The following is a 19856-nucleotide window of genomic DNA, read 5'->3' as shown; positions in this document are numbered from 1 at the left end:
GGTCACGTTGGATAGACTGAAGCCGGCGCATTTGCTGGTTGGGCAGGATGTGTTGCCGGCTCAGGTCCCCCGTCGGGGCCGTCCTCCCAAGGTCCAGAATGTCCCGTCTGATGATCTTTGTTCTAATTTACAGCCTGCTGTGGACTTTGTTTCTCCTGCCTGCGACTCATCTGCGTTCCCGGAAGAGGGGCGCCGCAGCCGTTATGGCAGGCTGATTAAACCCCCTGTTAGGGACTGAAATGTAAAATTGTTATTTTTCCTTTCCCTCTTTCTGCTGTTCTTCTCCCTTCTGGGTGTTCGGGGGGGGCTGTGTGGCGGACACATTTGGGTGTATCTCACACCCAGGTGATGCATGGGGTGATGGGCGTGGTTATCCCTTGATTGGATGCACTGTTCAACGCGCCATTCAGTGTTGTCTGCTGGTTGCAGAATAAAGACGTCTAAACCACCTGCTCTGTCCGAGTCGTTCCTCGTCCTGCCACAAAATGACCTTTTCTATATGAAGGTAAGAGGAGTTGCACATCATTCTGAGCTGCAAGCACTAGCACATTATTATGCGGCTACTGTACCTATCATTTCTCTCTCACACACGTTATCCTTTCTTGCAGCAGTGTCCAGTGTCTCTGCTTATTTCTCCCTGTGACTCAGAGATGCTTTCTGCAGCAATGAGACCACAATATATCACTTCCATTTTACTTCACACTCTAAAGGGTTTGAGGGCAGTGTGTGTGTGTGTGTGTGTGAGAGAGAGAGAGAGAGAGAGAGAGAGAGAGAGAGAGAGAAGAGTGAAGGGAGGGATAATTTATGTGTTAGCATGCTCACATGCTCTGATTAATTAGCATTATCTTGGCCATGATGGCAGCCACACCGCTGGAGGTGGTGATCTGGCACGTGAAAGATGTTGGAGAGTGGGAGCTGTCACCACGTGGCAAATGCCCAGTGATGTAATTCATAGAGCCATGCATCATTTGAGCCATAGTTTCCCCAAACCCCTGAGTGTGTTTACCAGAGCGGATCCTGAGAAAATGGTAAGAAAGACGTCAGTCGGCCCAGACTTTGGAGGGCACAATGGTCTGTGCCAGATTGGAAATAAATTGCTTACAAAAGCCAAGTGATGCAAATGCAGTTATCTGTTTTTTGGGTTTGTTTTTAGTCAATATTATTAAACCTTAAGCTGCCTTTATCAAGAATTGAGTAGCATGCTAGCTGAGAGCAATGCCTGTCTTTTACCCATGTATCAACATATATAAAGTAGACAAATATTCCCCACAAAATTGTTGCTATTTTAAAAGAGCACACATAAATCTAATTTTAATGCACCATTATTAGACTCGGGAATTGATTTTTGCCCCTCTTGTTATTAACTTTATAAAAATTAATAATTGTGAGGTCTGAGTTTTTACACATCTGGCATGGAAAGTTAGAGCAATTATTCTTTAACAATGTAGCCCAACTTGGCAACAAAATTGAGTCCTAGAGTTACATAAATCAATATCACCCACAGAGAAGTGGACAGAATAGATTGGTCCTATGGATTGACCCCATTGTGGTTGATATCTGCTGCAGTTCTATCTACATTTGTTGCAAAGCCTGAGTAGTGCACCCATGCTTACATCACAATTTGCCCTTCAGAAGAGTTAGCCGCTTTATATATATAATATACAGTATATTCTAATAAGAAAGGGTGCAATTATACGTTTAATATCATTAAATGTTAAAAAAAAAAAAACTCAGGTGACTGGTTTAAAACCTTTTGGTACCTGATTCATTTTCTTCTTCAAATATAAGATATTTTAAATATAATCAGTCCTCGTGAGGACTATAACATCCGCAGCTCCTCAAGGCCCAAAACGAATCGCGGCGTTTGTCTCCCTCTAGTGGCGACAAAAGGACACGCAAGCCCGCACTTGCTCAAAGGGCGGATGCGGGAAAACAAAAACAGTTCACGCCAACGTAGGGAAAAAAGTACACTTCCCTCAGGTGAAACTTTTAATTAAGTCGGTTGATAATGCGCGTGTTAGACCTTGAGAATCTTTAATGTTCCCACAGACTTTGAAAATCACATAATATTGCAAATGCAATTTTGTCAGTTTGAATTATTTATGGGTTTCCATGGTTTTTCAGACCGGAAACGCCCTATTTTATTGCAATTTGCTAAACGAAGTCCGCCTTCTCCATATATCTGTTTTTAGGATAAGGGATAACGTGATATGGTGTGTGTGTCAGAATCAGGGAGGCGGTGGTGTTGGTGGTGTCTCTGCTGTGACTGTGTATCACTTCAGACGCTCAGAGAATTCTTTTAAAGAAAAATTGCGCTCCTCCGCCCTGTCACCACAGCCGCGCGCATTTCCCCGACGTGCCCGTGTTTTCCACAGCATGGTGATCCACACTCCGACTCTGCAGCGCCGCGTTGGTGCATAGCCATCCAATTCCTTCGTCTTTGGACGCCTGATCAGGCGGCGGAACGCACGCACGGGCGGCGCGCAACACCTGTTTCCACCTTCCCAAACGAAGGTAAGTTGCGTCTTGTGGTGGAATTTCCGTTGTCTAAAGGGGGGGAAATAAACAAATGTGCTGCTGTCATGCTCCAAATAGACCCACTGAACTTTCTTGGGAGTGTTCATGCGTTTTTTGTTTGTTTTCGCAGTTTAATTTATAAATTTCTCCTCTGAAGCTGTCATTTTTCTACTTCAAAACGCGTCGGCGTTTGTTGTTTCGCGTAGTTTCCGGTCAGCAAATACAGGTGGCACACTGGTAAACAACCGTGCTCAGTCAATCGTGGGTAACTCCGCCAATTAATCAGTTAATGAGCGCGGTGACCATGCTCTGACGCGTTTTCCCCACCCTTGGGCGCCTGCATTTGCATTTAACCGCAGAGGTCCATTGACGTGTCCACCAACTCCTCATTAGTGCCAATGCCTCATGATCTAAAATGGCGCCCAGAGCGGTCGCCTTGGTGTCTTGCTGCGTTCTTGTTTGTCTATTTTTGTTTGTTAATTGTGTGTCTGCCTGCTCTTACACCCGTGAAGAGCTATTAAACATCAGGACTCTCACCCCCACGGACTTACTTCCAGTTTTTCTGGCTCCTGCAGCCGACCTGGTCCACTTTTTGGCCCAAAAGGTGAGACGGCGGAGGAGAGGAAGACGGGCCGGTGCCCTGGCGAGACTACGTAGGAGAGGCTCGCGCACGGCGTTGCCTGGGATCTTTCTGTCCAACGCCAGCTCACTTTGTAACAAAATGGACGAGCTGAAGTTGCTGATGCGGATTAAAGATTTCTCCACCTCGTGTGTTCTCTGCTTCACTGAAACCTGGTTCAGGAAAGAGACACCGGACAGCGCGCTCCTCCTCGAGGGATTCCAGCTGTTCCGTGCCGACCGCGACCTGGCGCTCTCTGGCGAGAGAGCAGGCGGTGGAGTCTGCTTCTACATCAACAGCGACTGGTGCACTGATGTGACCGTGATCTCTCAGCACTGTTCTCCTGCTTTGGAATACCTCTTCATCAACTGCAGACCCTTCTATTCTCCGCGTGAGTTCGCTTCATTCATTCTGGCCTCTGTTTACATCTCGCCAGATGCGGACGTGCGCGAGGCTCAGCGCACGCTCGCGGACTGTATTCAACAAGTGGAGCGGACCTATCCCGACGCTCTGGTTATCGTGCTTGGTGACTTTAATCAGAGCAACCTGAGATACGAGCTCCCCAGGTACAAACAGTTTATCAAATGCCCCACCAGAGCAGAGAACACGCTGGATCACTGTTACACCACAGTGAAGGACGCGTATCGGGCCGTCCCCCGTGCTGCGCTAGGACTGTCTGATCACGTGATGGTCCACCTGATCCCCACATACAGACAGAAACTTAAACTAACAAAGCCATCCGTGAGCACCACGAAGAGATGGACCAGTGAGGCTGTGGAGGAGCTGCGCACGTGCCTGGATACAACTGACTGGGACATGTTTAAAGGGGCCACACATGATCTGGATGAGTACACGGACACTGTGACCTCATATATCCACTTTTGTGAGGAGCGCATTCTACCAACGCGCACTAGGGTGAGTTATTCCAATGACAAGCCCTGGTTCACACCGAGACTCAGACAGATCAGGAAAGAAAAGGAAGCAGCGCTGAAAAGTGGAGACAGAGACTGCTACAGAGAGGCCAAATACCGGTTTAGCAAGGAACTGAGGAGAGCTAAATCTGTGTATTCGGAGAAACTTCAGCAGCAGTTTACTGCTAACGACTCTGCTTCTGTGTGGAGAGGCCTGAGGCAGATCACCGACTACAGGCCTCAGGCTTCAAAGGGTCAGGACGACAAAGCCCTTTGTCAGAGCCTGCCACTCCACTATGCCCGCTTTGACACCTCGTCAGCCATGCCCAACACCTCCCCTCCCCCCAGTGCCACTGCCCCCATGGACCTCACTCCATCAAAGGCAGTCCCCTCCTCCTCCCCCCCTCCACTCACCATCAGTCCCCCCCCCCCCATCACTTACCACCAGTTCCCCCCCTCCTCCCCCCCTTCATTCGCCATCAGTGAACAGGATGTGCGCAGGCAGTTCGCCAGGCTGAACCCGCGCAAGGCCCCTGGCCCGGACGGCGTGTCTCCCTCCACCCTGAGGCACTGCGCAGAGGAGCTGACTCCTGTCTTCACAGACATCTTCAACTCCTCCCTGGAGTCGTGCCAGGTGCCAGCCTGCCTCAAAACCTCAACCATCGTCCCTGTCCCCAAGAAGCCACGGATCACCGGGCTTAACGACTACAGACCTGTGGCGCTCACCTCTGTAGTCATGAAGTCCTTAGAGCGCCTGATCCTGCCACACCTCAAGTCCATCACCACCCCCCTCCTGGATCCACTGCAGTTCGCCTACAGAGCCAACAGATCTGTGGACGACGCGGTCAACCTGGCCCTTCACTCCACCCTGCAGCATCTGGACTCCCCGGGAACCTACGCGAGGATCCTGTTCGTGGACTTCAGCTCTGCATTCAACACCATCCGCCCCGCTCTGCTACAGGACAAGCTGTCCCAGCTTAGTGTGCCTGACTCCCTCTGCAGGTGGATCACTCACTTCCTGACGGATCGGAGGCAATATGTGCGGCTGGGGAAGACTGTCTCGGACTCTGTCTCCATCAGCACTGGATCACCCCAGGGCTGTGTACTTTCCCCCCTCCTCTTCTCCCTGTACACAAACTGCTGCACCTCAAGCCACCAGTCTGTCAAAATGATCAAGTTTGCGGATGACACCACCCTCATCGGGCTCATCTCCAATGGCGACGAGACTGCCTACAGGAGGGAGGTGGCTCGACTGGTGTCCTGGTGCGGACACAACAACCTGCAGCTGAACGCTCAGAAGACAGTGGAGATGATTGTGGACTTCAGGAAAGTCACAGCCCCTTTGCCCCCCCTTGCCCTCATGGACTCCCCCATCACCATCGCGGACTCCTTCCGCTTCCTGGGCACCACCATCACCCGGGACCTTAAGTGGGAGCCAACCATCAGCTCCCTCATCAAGAAGGCCCAGCAAAGGATGTTCTTCTTACGGAAGCTGAGGAAGCTCAAACCGCCTCCCAGGATGTTGGCGCAGTTTTATACGGCCATCATCGAATCCATCCTCACCTCCTCCATCACCGTGTGGTTCGCTGGTGCCACCGTCAGGGACAGACTGAGGCTGCAGCGCGTCGTGCGCGCTGCCGAGAAGGTGATCGGCTGCAGGCTCCCATCCATCCAGGACCTGTATATCTCCAGGACCCGGAGGTGTGCAGGTCGGATCACGGCCGACCCTTCCCACCCTGGTCACGGACTGTTTTCCCCCCTCCCCTCAGGCAGGAGACTACGGTCCATTCGGACCAAAACCTCCCGCTACACAAACAGCTTCTTCCCCTCTGCCACCAGGCTGCTGAATACCAAGTGACTTATCACTTAAGCACCATGTACAGCAGCCAGTCGGACTCACGAACAATACATTACTCCTGCATGGACCTGCACTATTTCTTACCACTTACCTCTTACCACTTACTATTTATGTATATACTGTATATAAGTCTTATTTTATTTTATTTATCTTATTCTAGTGTGGTCTTCTTTATGTTGAATGTCGCAGCGGCACACCATGACAAATTCCTAGTTTGTGTAATACTGTGTATTACATGAACAATGGCAATAAACCTTCTTCTGATTCTGATTCTGATTCTGATTCTGATGCCAGGTCTGCGCAATGGAGCTGAGTCACGTTTCAGCAGAAGTCTCGGAGAGGTTCCAAACTTGATTCTAAACTTGATTCTAAACCTGCTTTTCTGCTACTTTTCTGTGCTTTTAACGCGCCAGCCAGTCACATGCCCAATTAACCACTCCGACTTTCACTCCTGAAGCCTTCTTGATCTGCTCTCTCCCCTCAGGGGCCAAAGTGAATGTAATCTCACACCACTGAAATGTTACATAACTTTAAAACCGAAGTGCCATCCTGCCTGTGTGGGAGTTTGCTGTAGATGTGATGTTCCCACTCCCTTGCTGTTGTTTTGCTCGTTAATTCGGTGGAGTAAAAAGGCCCTCTGGGGCCTTTTAGGACCTGTTTCGGATGTACAGGTGCAGACGAGGAGCCAACCTGCTCCCCGAGAGTTTGCTCTGGTTATGCAGAACCACCAACACCGAGGCTGTGATGGCTGGATGATGTGTTCAGAAAGGTGGCATGGCATGTGTGTATTTTTGTGTGTGTGGTGAGGGCGGGGGGAGGGGTGCATTCTGCCCCTGTGTTGTGTAGGAGGAGTGTGATCGCAGTGTCCCCGAGCATGACGCTTGGCGCTGTTGGACAGAGTTCAGTCCTCTGCTGAGCAGTCTGTCCGCGGTGCTGGGAGCGGCGCACAGATCCAGTGACCTGACCTGTGTGGAGGCCAGGCTTTCCCCCGGTCACACACAAATCTAAACCATTCCTGGATTAAGCTCTGATCAATGATTGTGCTGAAACAGAGAAAACGACCTCCAAAACCAGGCCGCATGTTTCAATCGACACTAATGTTTTCTTGAAATATTGCAATATTTTCATCTATCTCCACCTCCAACGGGGACAAGGCAATGTAATCATACAGAATCTGTGAAATAATCATGTGAGATGATGAGAAATGAAGTGAAAAGAATCAGCCAATCAGCTGCGGCAAATCAATAAGCCACGCCCCCTCCATATTTAAGTAGGACAACGTTCTTTAAAATCACGTGGTTCTTTTACAAAGTTGTTAACATGTTAATGGTTGTTTTCTGATCAGTTATGAATTAATTAATAAATGTGAATATTTTAGAACAGAAAATCTTCTCTTTCTGTGTGATGCCGGCGTTCTTGGTTTTACCTGGTGAGTTTCAGCATTCTTCATGTAGACCAGCATTAATGCAGGCGTTTGTCCTCTTGTGGTCACTCTAACACAACCTGAAATGGGGGATCTAAGTCACGCGTCACTCGCTTCGGTTTGATACCAGTATCTGTTGTTGAATAATGATAACCTGAGCCAGACACCTCTGCACCCGCCGGATGTGCTGAAACAAAAGTCCAAAACTGAAGAGGATTTTCCAGCGTAGCTTTGACACTCGCGTTACCTAACGCTCCTTTATTTTGGGTGAAGTGCTCCCCGTGCTGACCTCTCATTAGTCACACTCTGAATCATCCAGAGGTCACTGCAGATCACAAAAAGTAGATATGACTTGTCATTCTCACTCAATTATTGTTAAAGGTTAGGCACATAACTTCATAACATGAACAGAAAACTTCTGGGTAAAATGCTAATGTCTCTCTGACACCCTCCCAGCCCTCAGTTCCTCATCTTTCTTCATCATCCCCTGCTGTACTTTTTTCCAACAGGCACCAAGAAGGACACCTGTCACCAGCTAGCGTCTGTGCACCGATGCCCCCTGCAGATACTTATAGCCCACTGCAATTATGTGGATCCATTAGTCATCCCACACGCACAGTAACGGTCACTGGTTTGCAAATGAGTTGGATTTTCTTTTTGTTGTTTTTTTTTTGTGCAGTCTTGCGATTCTCAAAAGCTAGCTCAAAGAAAGAGTAAAACTTTTGTTAACATGCCTGTGAACATTTCTCATCATATCCTTCCTTTTCCATCAAAATCTTCCTGAATTTCACCACAAACCAAACGGCATGATCCCTACAGACATTGAGTTTTGAACCGCCTTCCACAAACTGGGGAAAAGCCTGGCAGGACCGTGCGACAGCCAGCAAAGTGCTGATAACGGCTAACATGGCATTTATTGCTGTCTGTCTGGAGCTCAAGATGGTGAAAGATGCAGTGAAGGCGACACCGGTTTACCGCTGTGACCCGACTCACTGCCATTACGTTGAATCTTAGAAAATGCAAAGATAAGTGTGTTTGCAGCGGCTCCATATCTGAGCATGTACATGCAAATCACCTGTCATTACTGCAACGCCCGGAAGTGAAAAATAAAGATAGAAGCTGTCGTAGTTTTGATGCTTCTTGCATATTAAAGGGTGGAAAGACATTTCGTAGCATTTTCAAGACAGAAATAACCCCAGGTTCTTCCTCGCAGTCACTAATTAAGCAAAAAAAACGCCTCCATTTCAAAATAGCCGTTAGCAGCCTGCTGATTTTTGGCATTTCTGATTCGCACTCCTGCTCAACCCATCCTTCACTCTTCACCTATCAAACCCCAGTGAAAGAAACATTTTGGGCTTTTTTCCCCCCGAAACCCCCATCAAAAAAGGCACAGCTGGCCCCAGCGCTGTTTTCCCTCGTCGCCCTTGACTCGAGTCTCCCTCTCTTCTTTACTCGTCAGATGCTCCAGCTGCCTTCAGGTGTGTAAACACCTTGTTGGCTCCGCAGTGTGTGTCTCCCCAGTCTGCCAACCTGAAATTCAGCGCCACAGGCTCTCTGAAGATGATTTCTACTTTAACCCCCCCCCCATCACATTATCTCTTTTTCTCTTCCGCATGTGTCTTTCTTTCTCTCAGGGAATTACGTAAGTGTGTGTATGTGTGTGGGCAGTGTTATATTTTATTTAAGTTGGAGCTGGAAATGGCTAGTAGAACCCGGAGGCCTTGCTCTTTTTTATTTCCTCTTCCTCTTTTATTCTTGAGATGCCGGACTCGTGGTGTTTCGCCCTGCTGGTGTCTCGTACAAAGTCAGGACTTTCCTTAAAGATGCTCTTTTTGTAAACGTATGGTGGCAGCGATGCAGCATAACGATTAGAAACCTGATTAGCATATTAGCATATTAACAACGGTATCGGCTCGATCGCTAAATCAGTTTGTGAAACTATATAAAAACCTCTCCAACTGATTATTAAAGCGAACCGTTGTTGCGTTTCTATCAATTAAACATTTAAACCTCGCTCATCGTGGCGGCCGTCGGGATCGGCGTTGCCACGGCGGGCGGCTTGACCTCGGCTTCCGCCAACATCACCGACACGGTTCATTCAAAGACTGACCGCAAGAAGGTGGAGACGATGATCCAAGGATACCAGGAGGAGATAAAGGACATTAAGGAGTCCTTGGACTTTTTGCAGGTAGGGACATAACTATTCATGTCAACAGCGGGGCCGCACCGGCACAATTTGTTTTGCGTTTTTAGAATTTGAGCGGGTAATCTGTGTGACAGGAAGGGATGGAGATGCTTGCGGAGTGGGACTTTGATAAATTCAGCGACAGCATCGCAAAGAAGCACCTCAACCAGAACGTCAAACACGTCATGAAGGAGGGTGGCCGGGCCGGCAAAGCCTTGGTGATCAACACGGAGAGCCTGATCGGCACCATTCAGGTCCTCAATGTGGCAGGAGGCGCAGCCAAAGCCGCCCAGGTGATGAGCGTCACCACGGGGGTCATGACGGGCCTCTTCCTCGCACTGGATGTCTTTTTCCTGGCCAAGGACTCCATGGAGCTCAAGAAGGGTGCAAAGACGGAGTTTGCGTTAAAGATCCGTGAGGTTTGCAAGGAGCTGCAGGACGGACTCCTGGAGCTGAACCGTATCAAGGAGCAGCTGCAGAAGACCATGGACGGGATTGAAGTAGAGGTGGAGGAGGAGGAGGAGGATGAGGAGATGTTGAAGTCTGACCTGAAGAAGCTCATAGAATTGGAAGAGTGAAGGAAGGTACTCAGACCTCAATCAACACTGTAAAAGGCACAAATATTTCTTAATATCTTCCATATTTAATAGTTTGTATTTAAGTATTATTGTCTTTAAAGTTGCTCTAATGGTTTTGTTACACTAATAAAAGCGGTTCCTAGCCTTTTTGGCCATTTTGGCCTGTGCAGACTCCTGTCAGTTCAAACCACTTCTCAACAAAAATATTTTGCTTTAATTTCCTCCTCTCAGCTCTGGTTGGTACCTTGACACACCTAATTACAACTGGCCTTTTACTGAAACTCCATGGAAACTCATTGTTGAGCTGCACCATTCTTGAGGCGAACCTTGCGCAAACAAGCAATACAAACATCATATCTCACATTTCAGCATGTTTACTGGGTGTTCAGGTGAAAAATGTGCGATACATAACGCTGCCAGCCGGAGGACGCCTGCATGTTAACATATTGTGATCACCGTGAGCGGACATCCTCTCAGTTTCAGAGCAGCCATTGCAGCCTTGCATGGTTGGCTCACCCTTTTGTTACACCAGAGAATTAATAATCTGCTGACTAATATTGATCGTTGCCAGCCTGCCTTGAATGCGCAGCACTGTGTCAATAATGGATCATGTGCAGGAGGCTTCTGAATCTTTGCTTTTCATTTCCTAAAGTTGATGAAATTGATTTCATTTGAACTTTATTAATACAGCTTAAGTTACAGACAAGTTTGTCTCCAAGTGCTTCACAGAAACCCAGAGCCTGGGGTGGGGGGGTACTCCTGCTAAACATCGGGTTATATCCAAACTATAGTGGGTCTCATTACCTGCATAGAAGAGGATCTGTGCTGCATGATGACAACAACGGTGACATGATCCGCTATGAACGACGATATTTTCTAGAAGATGAAATCATGGCTGATGTCCTTTTGACACAGGAAGAAGAAGATTGGCTTGAAGAAATACCCACTAAATTGTGGTCAGTAGGACCCTCTGATGTAGGATTAATTAAGGGAGTATTACCAGTACAAATTAGACCTAAAAGCGAGTACAGGCCTCGTGTGAGGCAATATCCATTAAAAACGGATGCTCGTGAGGGCATCAAACCTGTAATACATGATCTAATCACAGCAGGAGTTCTTGTTAAATGTGATGATTCACCATGTAATACTCCCATTTTTCCAGTAAAGAAACAAACTCCATCTGCAGGGTGGCGCATGGTTCAGGACTTACAAGCCGTAAATGATGCAGTAATACAGAGAGCTCCCTGCGTTCCAGATCCATATACGCTCCTGAGTTCTTTAGATCCGAAAGCTAAAGTTTTTACTGTAGTTGATATCAGCAATGCCTTTTTCTCTGTACCTGTTGATAAAGACAGTCAGTTTTGGTTTGCATTCACATATGAAGGCAAACGTTACACTTACACCAGATTACCCCAAGGTTATTGTGAAAGCCCAACTATTTATTCTCAGATGATGACAGCAAGTATGGCTAAATTCCACCCTCCCAGTGGGAGTCAAGTATTGATTTATGTAGATGATGTTTTATTAGCATCTGAAACCTTAGAAGCATGTAAAATAGACACCATAGCACAGAAGAAGGCCATAAAGTAGGCAAAAGTAAACTACAGCTGTGCAAAACTGAAGTAAAGTACTTGGGTCACAACCTGAGTGCAGGAGGAAGAACTATCATAGAAGGCCGTAAAACAGCTATTCTGCAAGCTCCAAAACCACAAACTAAAAAGCAAATGATGTCCTTTTTAGGACTAACTAATGATTGCCGCAACTGGGTGCCAAATTATGCTGAAATTAAAGCACCGTTGCAAAAAATTGATGTATGAAGAAGATTTAAAAATGACTTCTTCACTAAAATGGACTGAAAACGCAGAAAAGGCCTTCCGTGATATGAAGAAGCTTTAGTGTCGAGCACAGCTTTAGCTTTAGCCTTAGATTACAGCAAATCTTTGGTTCAGATGGTTGATTGCAAAGGACATTTTATGACCTCGGTCTTAGCTCAACAATGTGGGACTAAAATGAAACCAATAGCATATTTCTCGTCTAAACTTGACCCTGTAGCATGTGCTCTTCCACACTGTGTGAAAGCTGTAATCGCAACATCTATGGCTGTGGAAACGAGTGCTTCTATAGTGTTGTTTATACTTAGCCATTAATTAAGTAGGTTATAACTTAGCCATAATTAAGTTAAGAAAATAGGAAATTGTGTTTGCGTGTGAATGGAGGACTAAGCCATTGAAAGAGTTGATAGGAGAACTCTGCTAGTCCTGTGTTTTATTATTTTGCCTCATAGGAAAACAAAGTACTGGTGATCAGGGGACAAAGGACGGGTTTCATCCCTTAAAACTAACACCGCTGTGCAGATAGTGCACGGTAGAAGGGTTAGGGTTAGTGTCCTCCCTATGACTGTGTGCCAGAGAACTTTTCTGTGAGACCACATAGTACAAAATGACGCTGTTCAAGAAAAAGGATGTCGAACTTGAGGGGGATGAAAAGTTTGTGGAAGGAGATGCAGAAGGTTCGGGGAAAATAAGTCAGGAAAGGTGGAGAAGAAAGTTGAATCTTTCAGGCAAACTCTGCACTACAGATATTCTGGAGTTGCAGACAAACCTGGAAATTGAGAAGTAAGTTGAGAGACATCTAGATGGAACAAAGTAAGTTGAGAGACATAGATGGAACAAAGTAAGTTGAGAGACATAGATGGAACAAAGTAAGTTGAGAGATATAGCCATAGGAAAGACATAGGAAAGGCACAAAACAGATGACGGAGAACCACATGACTGCCAAGAATTAGCTGAACAAACTGCAAAAAGTAGAAGTGATTTAGATCAACCTTTAAAAGCTGGAGCATTTTTGTTTATAGATGGCTCATCAAAGAAAAATGAGCAACCTTAAAAGAAGACATCTATGTATGACCAGCAGGAAAATCTATCCTACCAAAAAATCTGTGTAAATATGCTGCTATATTGAGCCATGGTGTAACACATGTCTCAACAGGAGGGATGGTAGGACAGATACAGCAGCATTATACAACCTATGGATTTAATTCTTATTCAAAAAATGTTTGTAGAACATGTCTGACGTGTGCAAGACATAATCCACAGGGAAATCTGACACCAAGGAGAGGGAAATTTCCTCCTCCCCAATATCCATTCCAAACTATACATATGGACTTCATAGAATTAAATAAAAGTGAAGAAAAAATTACTCTGATAATGGTACTCATTTTGTAAATCAAGTTGTTCAGATCAGAAAGATCAGTGTTATGTTTCATATTGACTTAAAACACCATCGCTCCTATTATCCTCAGAGCGCAGGTTTAGTTGAAAGAACTAATGGCACTATTAAAAACAGACTGAAGAAATGCATGACACAATGTGTTGATTTGGCTAAGCTCTATATAAACATTACAAGCACCACAGGCCTAACTCCTTATGAGATCTTATTTGGAAGACCGTACAGGCTTCCTCAGTTCAAAAACTACTGGGAGACAAATGATGAGTCTAATCTAGCTGATTACATGAGAAGAATGTTAGAAAAACAAAAACAAGGTCATGAAACTGAGACGCCCTCTGTCTCCCAACAGAAAATCCAACCGGTGGAGCCAGGCGATTGGGTCCTAGTGAGAAGCGTAAAAAAAAAAAAAAAAAAGAAACATTGGTATTCACCTAAGTGGGAAGGACCTGACCAAGTTATTTTGTCTATACCTACTGCTGCTAAAATAGCTGAAAGATCAACCTGGGTACACCTCAGTCATTGCAAGAAGGTCATTTCTGTTGAAAACTCCAAACGGGAAGGTGATGCAAAGTCTGATAATAGGGTGGACTTAGACGAATAGAGTCTGGGTAGACCCGAAAGTCAGTGAAGGTTTCAGAGCCGCCGACTCACTTAGGGAGGCTACTTCAACAGGTTATGGTCCATAAATAGTGTACCGATTTCATAAACATCACAAGGACAGCAGCGGGTAAAATAAACAAAAGATAATTTTTTCGTTTGAACCTAACAGTGGTGCAGTTCCCAAAAACAATCAAATGTGGAAAAAGAGAAGGGCTCTAAACTGTTTCTGACTGCAATCTCTATATCAGTCTTCTAACTTAATTAAAAGATCAGGAGTTCTTTTTAACGCTGTTGTTTTGAAGCCCAAAGTAGCATTGAGAGGAAACAGCTACTAGCTAAGAATTCTATTGCAGTAGTTATGTCCACAGATATACCAAGAACTGCTTATTCCTGAAAAATGCACAGCATTTTCACCATAGGTTGATACCCTGTGCTGTGCTATCGCTAGGATCTAGGCTGTTAGCTGGTTGGATTGTTGGGTTCTCTGACGGCGGCCTGGCAAAAAGCTATGGAAGAAAGCTCAACTACACATTAAACCTAACAGAACACTGTGGATGGGGCATAGTTATGATGATACGGAGCCACAAAATGTGGGGAATATGCTAATTCATTTTCCTCATTGTTAGCATGATGTACACACAGTATGAAAAGTATCATTGTTTGACGTAAGAGGGATTTTTTAAAACTAAAAACTTCCATTAAGAACAGGGCAAAAGCCAAACACAAACTGTCACGGAAAACTGATTGATTCTCTTGTACAGGAAGGAGGAAGAAGTTGGGAGCAGCCCCTCCAGCAGCAACCCAGATAAAAAGTTACTTTGTCCAGACAACAAAACTGTTGATCATAACTCAGATTGTTCAACCTACTGTACACCTAAGAGGCTGTGACAACAAAAGTGGTCATGGGTATCACGGTTATTTTAGAAACACATACGTACATGATTCATAAATACAGAACATTAGTCATGGTAGTAATGATGCAAAACACTGCAGGTCATCTCTTGTCAGGGAAACTTTTACAGTCAACTACTTGCTGCACTTTGACCTGGAATCACAAGTCCTGTGAAAACATTGGATATGTCAAACCCGTAAAACACCTCAGAAAGTTTTAGGTTTTAGTTAGTTTAGTTAGGATATTGGGTATTTCTATTTTGGAATTTTTTGCTTTTACCCTTGAAAATTCTGTTGTGTTTAACGAGAGTGGTGGACATGTGAATGTTTGATACTTTAATCTAAGAAATGTTGAGATCCTGAGTTTAGGATTTACAAAAAGGATCTCCGTGAATGACTTGTGACAATCATGAGATGCAAAAGGCCCTCAAAAAGCGCCTGCGACGATCCGAACGTTCTGTTATTATCCAGACGGTGGACTTGTCCATCTTTCTGCGTTCTGATTAGGGAGGCTCCATGTTCATGAGAACACAAAGGCCATATTGATGCAAAAGTACCTGCGCGGGCATTGACAAACCGGTTTCTGGAAAAGTAAATAAAGCAAGGGAACTGTTACGCTCGAGAGGACTGGCGGTCAAGTGTGGCGGAACCCCAAAGAAGGCAGACAGACACGGAAATTAAAAGTAACTCAGACGGTTTTAATGAAACAAAAAAAAGACAGGAGGGAAGAAACTAAATGAGGAGAGAGGTCGAGACAAACTATAGGGGGCGTGATGCGGCAGACGAACCAAGTCCGAGATCCAGGGGCGAGAGTCCGTGGGGGAGTCCAAGTGTCCAGAGGCCAGGGGAAATCCGTCCGAGGAAGGGGAAGAGGGGCTAGGAAGGTTGCAGAGGAGCAGGGGGAGACGCTGGAGAAGGCTGGGAGTCGCTGGAAGACACAGAGAGGCGCTGGGGGTCGCTGGGGAGCCTGGAGAGATGCTGGGTCGACGGGAACGTGTTGCCAAAACATCAGTTAGATCAAGCACTGGCCTGAGTGCAGAGGGGCCTTTTATGGGTGCAGAGTCGTTTGGGCGGATTGGGTGCAGCTGGAGGAGAGGGCCCAGGTGGTGGTGGTTGAGCTGATTGCACAGGAGGAGGTGGGGCCAGAGTAGGAGTCACAACAGGAACTTGGCAAAGAAAAATGTAAAACAGGTTTTTCCAAATATTGGATGAATTATTATTATTATTTCTAGTATTTTATTGAGTCTACAAATGTGATTTTGACTTGTTAACTTAAATAATAATTCGACCCCTCAAGGTTTGTGTCCAAAGGAGGAAATTAACTATTTCAGGGTCATTATTGTCTCTCAACGGGCTAAAGGAGTTTCACTTTTGCTCTACAATGAAGAAGTTTTAGTTCAATTTCCAGTGAACTCAAGCCGGTCACATGATTTTAATAAAAAAAACAAAAACCGGTTAGACACCTTCAGGAATGGGCAGAGGCTTGTTGATTTATTTTTGTTCTTTACGTCAAACGGGCTCTCAAGCTCCACCCTGGAAAACTGGAACTTTTTTGGAGATGCAACATTTCTCTGCCCCTCAGCTTAAATAGTGGTGCAGGAAGAGCTGTCACACAGTCACCTGAGGCTTTGCCAAGAGAAGCTGCTGGAACAAGACCTCCACCTGCGAACTAGCCATTGAAAGAGTTGATAGGAGAACTCTGCTAGTCCTGTGTTTTATTATTTTGCCTCATAGGAAAACAAAGTACTGGTGATTAGGGGACAAAGGACGGGTTTCATCCCTTAAAACTAACACCGCTGTGCAGATAGTGCACGGTAGAAGGGTTAGGGTTAGTGTCCTCCCTATGACTGTGTGCCAGAGAACTTTTCTGTGAGACCACATAGTACAAAATGACGCTGTTCAAGAAAAAGGATGTCGAACTTGAGGGGGATGAAAAGTTTGTGGAAGGAGATGCAGAAGGTTCGGGGAAAATAAGTCAGGAAAGGTGGAGAAGAAAGTTGAATCTTTCAGGCAAACTCTGCACTACAGATATTCTGGAGTTGCAGACAAACCTGGAAATTGAGAAGTAAGTTGAGAGACATCTAGATGGAACAAAGTAAGTTGAGAGACATAGATGGAACAAAGTAAGTTGAGAGACATAGATGGAACAAAGTAAGTTGAGAGATATAGCCATAGGAAAGACATAGGAAAGGCACAAAACAGATGACGGAGAACCACATGACTGCCAAGAATTAGCTGAACAAACTGCAAAAAGTAGAAGTGATTTAGATCAACCTTTAAAAGCTGGAGCATTTTTGTTTATAGATGGCTCATCAAAGAAAAATGAGCAACCTTAAAAGAAGACATCTATGTATGACCAGCAGGAAAATCTATCCTACCAAAAAATCTGTGTAAATATGCTGCTATATTGAGCCATGGTGTAACACATGTCTCAACAGGAGGGATGGTAGGACAGATACAGCAGCATTATACAACCTATGGATTTAATTCTTATTCAAAAAATGTTTGTAGAACATGTCTGACGTGTGCAAGACATAATCCACAGGGAAATCTGACACCAAGGAGAGGGAAATTTCCTCCTCCCCAATATCCATTCCAAACTATACATATGGACTTCATAGAATTAAATAAAAGTGAAGAAAAAATTACTCTGATAATGGTACTCATTTTGTAAATCAAGTTGTTCAGATCAGAAAGATCAGTGTTATGTTTCATATTGACTTAAAACACCATCGCTCCTATTATCCTCAGAGCGCAGGTTTAGTTGAAAGAACTAATGGCACTATTAAAAACAGACTGAAGAAATGCATGACACAATGTGTTGATTTGGCTAAGCTCTATATAAACATTACAAGCACCACAGGCCTAACTCCTTATGAGATCTTATTTGGAAGACCGTACAGGCTTCCTCAGTTCAAAAACTACTGGGAGACAAATGATGAGTCTAATCTAGCTGATTACATGAGAAGAATGTTAGAAAAACAAAAACAAGGTCATGAAACTGAGACGCCCTCTGTCTCCCAACAGAAAATCCAACCGGTGGAGCCAGGCGATTGGGTCCTAGTGAGAAGCGTAAAAAAAAAAAAAAAAAGAAACATTGGTATTCACCTAAGTGGGAAGGACCTGACCAAGTTATTTTGTCTACACCTACTGCTGCTAAAATAGCTGAAAGATCAACCTGGGTACACCTCAGTCATTGCAAGAAGGTCATTTCTGTTGAAAACTCCAAACGGGAAGGTGATGCAAAGTCTGATAATAGGGTGGACTTAGACGAATAGAGTCTGGGTAGACCCGAAAGTCAGTGAAGGTTTCAGAGCCGCCGACTCACTTAGGGAGGCTACTTCAACAGGTTATGGTCCATAAATAGTGTACCGATTTCATAAACATCACAAGGACAGCAGCGGGTAAAATAAACAAAAGATAATTTTTTCGTTTGAACCTAACAGTGGTGCAGTTCCCAAAAACAATCAAATGTGGAAAAAGAGAAGGGCTCTAAACTGTTTCTGACTGCAATCTCTATATCAGTCTTCTAACTTAATTAAAAGATCAGGAGTTCTTTTTAACGCTGTTGTTTTGAAGCCCAAAGTAGCATTGAGAGGAAACAGCTACTAGCTAAGAATTCTATTGCAGTAGTTATGTCCACAGATATACCAAGAACTGCTTATTCCTGAAAAATGCACAGCATTTTCACCATAGGTTGATACCCTGTGCTGTGCTATCGCTAGGATCTAGGCTGTTAGCTGGTTGGATTGTTGGGTTCTCTGACGGCGGCCTGGCAAAAAGCTATGGAAGAAAGCTCAACTACACATTAAACCTAACAGAACACTGTGGATGGGGCATAGTTATGATGATACGGAGCCACAAAATGTGGGGAATATGCTAATTCATTTTCCTCATTGTTAGCATGATGTACACACAGTATGAAAAGTATCATTGTTTGACGTAAGAGGGATTTTTTAAAACTAAAAACTTCCATTAAGAACAGGGCAAAAGCCAAACACAAACTGTCACGGAAAACTGATTGATTCTCTTGTACAGGAAGGAGGAAGAAGTTGGGAGCAGCCCCTCCAGCAGCAACCCAGATAAAAAGTTACTTTGTCCAGACAACAAAACTGTTGATCATAACTCAGATTGTTCAACCTACTGTACACCTAAGAGGCTGTGACAACAAAAGTGGTCATGGGTATCACGGTTATTTTAGAAACACATACGTACATGATTCATAAATACAGAACATTAGTCATGGTAGTAATGATGCAAAACACTGCAGGTCATCTCTTGTCAGGGAAACTTTTACAGTCAACTACTTGCTGCACTTTGACCTGGAATCACAAGTCCTGTGAAAACATTGGATATGTCAAACCCGTAAAACACCTCAGAAAGTTTTAGGTTTTAGTTAGTTTAGTTAGGATATTGGGTATTTCTATTTTGGAATTTTTTGCTTTTACCCTTGAAAATTCTGTTGTGTTTAACGAGAGTGGTGGACATGTGAATGTTTGATACTTTAATCTAAGAAATGTTGAGATCCTGAGTTTAGGATTTACAAAAAGGATCTCCGTGAATGACTTGTGACAATCATGAGATACAAAAGGCCCTCAAAAAGCGCCTGCGACGATCCGAACGTTCTGTTATTATCCAGACGGTGGACTTGTCCATCTTTCTGCGTTCTGATTAGGGAGGCTCCATGTTCATGAGAACACAAAGGCCATATTGATGCAAAAGTACCTGCGTGGGCATTGACAAACCGGTTTCTGGCATTCACACCACAGACTCACGACTGGCTTCCTATTCCAACCCATTGTGCTAACATGTACTTTCTGCAATGTATGAAAAGACCTTTAAAAAACCAAAACAAAAAAACCAAAAAGTAAATAAAGCAAGGGAACTTGGCAAAGAAAAATGTAAAACAGGTTTTTCCAAATATTGGATGAATAAAGAAATAAAGAACATTATTTCTAGTATTTTATTGAGTCTACAAATGTGATTTTGACTTGTTAACTTAAATAATAATTCGACCCCTCAAGGTTTGTGTCCAAAGGAGGAAAT

The 19856-nt window shown here is 44.8% G+C and overlaps 1 protein-coding gene across 3 annotated transcripts in view; it reads left to right on the top strand.

Moving 5' to 3' along the window:
• gal3st3 (galactose-3-O-sulfotransferase 3) overlaps window positions 1–19856 on the top strand; it is a 37731-nt gene that overhangs the window by 1381 nt on the left and 16494 nt on the right. For 2 of the 3 annotated variants that reach the window (XM_029839653.1, XM_029839652.1), the window contains exon 2: window positions 2376–2514. In XM_029839653.1, the coding sequence (XP_029695513.1) occupies window positions 2376–2514 (139 nt within the window). Of the gene's footprint in view, window positions 1–1906; window positions 1981–2375; window positions 2515–19856 lie in introns of those variants that run through there. The other variant, XM_029839655.1, reaches the window with a different exon arrangement.

The sequence above is a fragment of the Takifugu rubripes genome, chromosome 8 (genome assembly GCF_901000725.2).
Source record: "Takifugu rubripes chromosome 8, fTakRub1.2, whole genome shotgun sequence".
NCBI lineage: Eukaryota > Metazoa > Chordata > Actinopteri > Tetraodontiformes > Tetraodontidae > Takifugu > Takifugu rubripes.
This window is presented reverse-complemented; position numbering and strand designations above follow the sequence as displayed.